At 39.4% G+C, this 6,560-nt stretch overlaps 1 protein-coding gene across 1 annotated transcript; it reads left to right on the top strand.

Annotated features, from left to right (window-relative positions):
* Positions 1–4,033: 4,033 nt before the first annotated feature.
* On the top strand, positions 4,034–5,884 carry hsbp1l1 (heat shock factor binding protein 1 like 1). The gene is made up of 3 exons (XM_085790408.1): positions 4,034–4,249; positions 4,349–4,415; positions 5,446–5,884. The coding sequence occupies exons 1-3, from the start codon at positions 4,205–4,207 to the stop codon at positions 5,538–5,540; spliced, it is 207 nt and encodes a 68-aa protein (XP_085646534.1). The 5' UTR covers positions 4,034–4,204; the 3' UTR covers positions 5,541–5,884.
* The last annotated feature ends 676 nt before the right edge of the window (positions 5,885–6,560 follow it).

Raw genomic sequence — 6,560 nt, 5'->3', positions numbered from 1 at the left:
AATTTAAATTGGCAACAAAAGCAATTAGAGAAAAGCGCTCCGCGTTATTTCAGCACCACGGACAGACACACGCTTCACACACGCTGTCGGTGCTGCGGTGCTGGAGCAGCCACTGGAGGCAGACGGACAGACGTCTCCGCCATTATTACAATAAAATCTGCCAATAATATCAAATTTCAGTTGTGCTATTGCTTTTATTTCAGGACGTAGGCCATAAATTGCCTGTTTGGAGGCATTTAACCTGAGGGGAAAAAAAGAAAAGAGGAGGAAAGTGGAAAAAAGAAAAGAGAAAAAAGTGTTCAGAGTGCTCAAAAACATATGGCGAAAGGTGCTATTTGGTGGGAACATAGATGAAAAAGAAAAAAGGGAGAAAGTGACGTCAGACGTCAATCATCAAGTTGCGCAACTGGCCGCACGTCAGGAGGAAAGCAGGAAAAACAAAAGGACATTAGAAACGCCTGTACCAAGTATTGCCAGAACTTAAAAACTGAGATGCAACTTTGAGGCTTAATTTCTCCAAAATGATACAGTAAAATTGTTTGATAATGACTGAGGAAGTAGCCAGGGTGGTCCTGAAGTCACCTGTACCAAGTATTGCCAGAACTTATGGGCCAAAGTCATGTTATTGTACAGTAAAAATGGAGTATAAGGCACTTTTCCTGTTTAAAAAAAACTGAGATGCAACTTTGAGGCTTAATTTCTCCAAAATGATACAGTAAAATTGTTTGATAATGACTGTGGAAGTAGCCAGGGTGGTCCTGAAGTCACCTGTACCAAGTATTGCCAGAACTTATGGGCCAAAGTCATGTTACTGTACGGTAAAAATGGAGTATGAGGCACTTTTCCCGTAAAGAAAAAAACAAAAAAACTAGAGATGCAACTTTGAGGTTTAATTTCTCCAAAATTATACAGTAAAATTGTTTGATAATGACTGAGGAAGTAGCCAGGGTGGTCCTGAAGTCACCTGTACCAAGTATTGCCAGAACTTATGGGCCAAAGTCATGTTATTGTACAGTAAAAATGGAGTATAAGGCATTTTTCCTGTTTAAAAAAAACTGAGATGCAACTTTGAGGTTTAATTTCTCCAAAATGATACAGTAAAATTGTTTGATAATGACTGTGGAAGTAGCCAGGGTGGTCCTGAAGTCACCTGTACCAAGTATTGCCAGAACTTATGGGCCAAAGTCATGTTACTGTACGGTAAAAATGGAGTATGAGGCACTTTTCCCGTAAAGAAAAAAACAAAAAAACTAGAGATGCAACTTTGAGGTTTAATTTCTCCAAAATTATACAGTAAAATTGTTTGATAATGACTGAGGAAGTAGCCAGGGTGGTCCTGAAGTCACCTGTACCAAGTATTGCCAGAACTTATGGGCCAAAGTCATGTTACTGTACGGTAAAAATGGAGTATGAGGCACTTTTCCCGTAAAGAAAAAAACAAAAAAACTAGAGATGCAACTTTGAGGTTTAATTTCTCCAAAATGATACAGTAAAATTGTTTGATAATGACTGTGGAAGTAGCCAGGGTGGTCCTGAAGTCACCTGTACCAAGTATTGCCAGAACTTATGGGCCAAAGTCATGTTACTGTACAGTAAAAATGGAGTATAAGGCATTTTTCCTGTTTAAAAAAAACTGAGATGCAACTTTGAGGCTTAATTTCTCCAAAATTATACAGTAAAATTGTTTGATAATGACTGTGGAAGTAGCCAGGGTGGTCCTGAAGTCACCTGTACCAAGTATTGCCAGAACTTATGGGCCAAAGTCATGTTATTGTACAGTAAAAATGGAGTATGAGGCACTTTTCCCGTAAAGAAAAAAACAAAAAAACTAGAGATGCAACTTTGAGGCTTAATTTCTCCAAAATTATACAGTAAAATTGTTTGATAATGACTGAGGAAGTAGCCAGGGTGGTCCTGAAGTCACCTGTACCAAGTATTGCCAGAACTTATGGGCCAAAGTCATGTTATTGTACAGTAAAAATGGAGTGTAAGGCATATTTCCTGTTTAAAAAAAACTGAGATGCAACTTTGAGGCTTAATTTCTCCAAAATGATACAGTAAAATTGTTTGATAATGACTGAGGAAGTAGCCAGGGTGGTCCTGAAGTCACCTGTACCAAGTATTGCCAGAACTTATGGGCCAAAGTCATGTTACTGTACAGTAAAAATGGAGTATGAGGCACTTTTCCTGTAAAGGAAAAAACAAAAAAACTAGAGATGCAACTTTGAGGTTTAATTTCCCCAAAATGGTACAGTAAAATTGTTTGATAATGACTGTGGAAGTAGCCAGGGTGGTCCTGAAGTCACCTGTACCAAGTATTGCCAGAACTTATGGGCCAAAGTCATGTTACTGTACAGTAAAAATTGAGTATAAGGCATTTTTCCTGTTTAAAAAAAACTGAGATGCAACTTTGAGGCTTAATTTCTCCAAAATTATACAGTAAAATTGTTTGATAATGACTGTGGAAGTAGCCAGGGTGGTCCTGAAGTCACCTTAACCAAGTATTGCCAGAACTTATGGGCCAAAGTCATGTTATTGTACAGTAAAAATGGAGTATGAGGCACTTTTCCCGTAAAGAAAAAAACAAAAAAACTAGAGATGCAACTTTGAGGCTTAATTTCTCCAAAATTATACAGTAAAATTGTTTGATAATGACTGAGGAAGTAGCCAGGGTGGTCCTGAAGTCACCTGTACCAAGTATTGCCAGAACTTATGGGCCAAAGTCATGTTATTGTACAGTAAAAATGGAGTGTAAGGCATATTTCCTGTTTAAAAAAAACTGAGATGCAACTTTGAGGCTTAATTTCTCCAAAATGATACAGTAAAATTGTTTGATAATGACTGAGGAAGTAGCCAGGGTGGTCCTGAAGTCACCTGTACCAAGTATTGCCAGAACTTATGGGCCAAAGTCATGTTACTGTACAGTAAAAATGGAGTATGAGGCACTTTTCCTGTAAAGGAAAAAACAAAAAAACTAGAGATGCAACTTTGAGGTTTAATTTCCCCAAAATGGTACAGTAAAATTGTTTGATAATGACTGTGGAAGTAGCCAGGGTGGTCCTGAAGTCACCTGTACCAAGTATTGCCAGAACTTATGGGCCAAAGTCATGTTACTGTACAGTAAAAATGGAGTATAAGGCTCTTTTCCTGTTTAAAATTCATAAGGCCCTGTTAGGTAGGTACACGGGAACACACACACACACACACACACACACACACACACACACACACACACACACGGGAACACACGCGCGCGCGCGCGCACACACACACACACACACACACACACACACACGGGAACACACACACACACACACACACACACACACACACACACACACACACACACACACACACACACACACACACACACACACACACACACACACACACACCTTGCCTTTGTATTATCCGCGTCTTACTTTGAAAACCGGAAGTCATCTCGCTTGGTTCTGAACTAGCGTTAGCTCCGTCAGTGGACTCGGAGAATTTACCGTAAGTTCTATGATACGGGCGCAGTTCAAATGTTTGTGCGGCTGGCTTGACTCCGCGAGGAAGAACGACGGCTCACTTGACCGCAGTCAACATGTGCTGCAGTGATAAATCAAATACGTACTATAGAGGTAGGCTATTGTTCTGATGAAATAGCCTGTTTAGGGCACATCTTACACTGAAAACACCCAAGCTTGTAATTTACAAATCCTACTAAAAACTCAGGTAAATTTGATGGATCGAATTCATTTCAAAATCAAAATTATTGGCCTTTGTTAAATATTGTAACATACATTTTCTGTGATATTTCATTGTGTTTATTTTGAAGTATTGTCAAGAAATCCACATTTCATGTCAGAATACTTTTATGTGTGAGGGGCAAATTGGCCTAATAGGCTATTGAATCAATTATAAATCGATATTAATGACTATTTAATTAGCAGTTTGATTCAGCATTTTATCACTTCAGTAGAATTTACTACAGTAGACAAGGTAACGACGCCGTCGTCATTTGACCTTTATTTTGAAATGACGCGCACTACAACCGGAAGTCATGTTGTTTTTAGTCACTCGACTCAACTTACGGCAAAGTTATGGAGTCACTGCCGAGGTTACTGGAGAGTAGCTGAGTTTTGATTTTGTATCGTCGTTGTCATAGTCCAGTTTAAACACAGTCACCGTCAGACTGCAGCGACCACACAGAGAAGAAAACATGTCACAAACAGACTCCAAGGCGGCTAAAGACATGACAGACACGGTAAGTTTTAATGTCAGCTAGTTGTGTGTCTTGAAAACAAGCAGAACATACAGTAATTAACACACATATACACTTCCTGACGTGTTGGTTTTCCTGTAGATGGACGAAACGATGCGACGACTTGAAGGGAGATTCCAGGAGATGTCTCAACAGCTGGAGTCCAAAAATATCCTTTAAACAGCTGTTTCCACGTCACGTGTTTCTATCCAGGATATCTCCAATAGAAGTTGATCTGAGACGATACAGCAGCTGGTCTGGTTCAGGTCTAGTTAGCCAGCAGCTCCCACCTGAGACACAGTCATCTGTCCAGCTACACATCTGGGAAGATGATGCCACATCTGCAGGAAGCTAAAAGCTCTCAGAGTAGCCCAGGCCTTTCTACAGCAGCAGACACGTGGGCCTACACCTCATTAAAGAAAAAAAACAAAAACAGATGAACAAGGTATTGGAGTTCAAGTACTATAAGGCCAAAATATGATTCCAGCACAGTAGGCTATGTTAAAGTTGATTTTAGTTAAGTAAATTAATGCTGTGGTCTGGAGTAGGCTAGATTTAAAATGTTGTTGAGTTCTCAAAAGTATTTCTCTTTCTGTCAACATTCACAGAATCTAATGACTGACTACAAAAAAAAGAAGAAGTAGGAAACAAAGTTTAAAGAGATCTCAATAAAAACACAATTGAATCAACTACAAGCCAATTTTAATTCATATTTCTTTTTTAGGCAGTGATGAAGTTTATTTATGGTAAACAACACAGAAAAAATGAAAATTATGTTAATCTTTCTTTGTATATATCTAAGTCAAGTAGAGTACAGATTCTCTGATAAAAAATAAAAAGAATCACAGCACTACTTAATCACTGTCTGCCCCTGAAAAACACAGGTGTTAGCCTACTAATAACATTAATGGTGACTTGATACATCCTGCTGTATTAATTGCACCTGTGACATGCTAAGAGCTCCCTCATTAAAAAGGGGTTAATATAGTGTCATTTAGTTTTTAATGCGGTAGCTCAGTCCTACTACTCTTTTATTTCCACTTCCTGGTAGGACTCTTTATTTTTGTATGCAACATGATGCACATGGCAGGAAGTAATTAATGTAATGTGAACCTTATAGATTTGAGAACACATCTGTATTGTGTTGTTGCTGTCTGGCTCTAATTTGACACGTAAATGTGTTTCCTTCACTTTCACACTTAATGAAATGGGAACCCGCATTGATGGCCTGGAGAAAAACGTGTCTGATCTGATGACACAGGCTGGTATGGAGGAGCAGGCCATTTCTAAGTGACAGCAGGGCAGGCCCACACTTTAACTTTCCATGTAACCTCCAAATACTGTGGGTAATATCCTGAAGAAGTTGATGATCAGTTTACCTCCACAGTTCACAGTTTTATCCAAATGTCTCTAAAGGTGCTACAATACTCTTAACAAGTGTGTGTGTGTGTGTGTGTGTGTGTGTGTGTGTCTCAGTACTAACACTAATCATATAGGCCAAAGAGCCTTTGAACACGATGTTAACTGATCATTTGTTTCTCAGTAACACTTGTAATTGTTACTGCACAAAATGAAAGCTTTTTTTTGTTTGTTTTTAAAGGGATAGTTCAACATTTTGGCAGATTGGCCCATTGCCATAGTCCCTATAGTTTTAGGAGTAGGTTTGTTACCTTTAATTGTCGGTGCAAGCTGTTTTTAGACCGGCAGATCAGAGCCGCGAGCTGCTCAGAGCTAAGCTATAGAGGTTAATGAAATTTCTTGGTTTCCCTCATCAAACTCATCCAATACACAATCCAACAACTCAAAAAAACGCTCTTGTGGACAAGTTGTGACCTGCACATTCACCACGCTATGAGATAATAACGGAACGTTGCGAGACAGAGTAGTTTTCGAGGTAAATTCATCCAAACCGCTGATGCGCGTTCCAGTTGTGGGTAGTTTTTCGGCAAGCAGTCTCTGCATTTGCTTAAAAAACAACTCTGTCTCGTAACGTTCCATTATTATCTCATAGTGTGGTGAATGTGCAGGTCACAACTTGTCCACGAGAGACTTTTGGAGTTGTTGGATTGATGAGTTTGATGAGGGAAACCAGGAAATCCGATTAGCCTCCGTAGCGTAGCTCTGAGCAGCTCGCGGCTCTGCTCCGCCGTTCTAAAAATAGCTTGCACCGACAATTAAAGGTAAAGAACCTACTCCTAAAACTATAGGGATTATGGCAATAGGGCAGTTTGCCAAAATGTTGAACTATCTTTTTAAGCTTGATGACACAGTCAGACAGAAATCTACCTGAGAACTAAGTTTACTAACTTGTGTA

Source organism: Trachurus japonicus, chromosome 11, assembly GCF_045865225.1.
Source record: "Trachurus japonicus isolate A0001 chromosome 11, Traja_1.0".
Taxonomy (NCBI): domain Eukaryota; kingdom Metazoa; phylum Chordata; class Actinopteri; order Carangiformes; family Carangidae; genus Trachurus; species Trachurus japonicus.
This window is presented reverse-complemented; position numbering and strand designations above follow the sequence as displayed.

Coding starts and splice junctions, on each gene's coding strand:
- hsbp1l1 (XM_085790408.1), top strand. CDS start 4,205: ATGTCACAAACAGACTCCAAGGCGGCTAAAGACATGACAGACACG. Junction 4,250..4,348: donor CTAAAGACATGACAGACACG/GTAAGTTTTAAT, acceptor GTTTTCCTGTAG/ATGGACGAAACGATGCGACG. Junction 4,416..5,445: donor TCAACAGCTGGAGTCCAAAA/ATATCCTTTAAA, acceptor TCACTTTCACAC/TTAATGAAATGGGAACCCGC.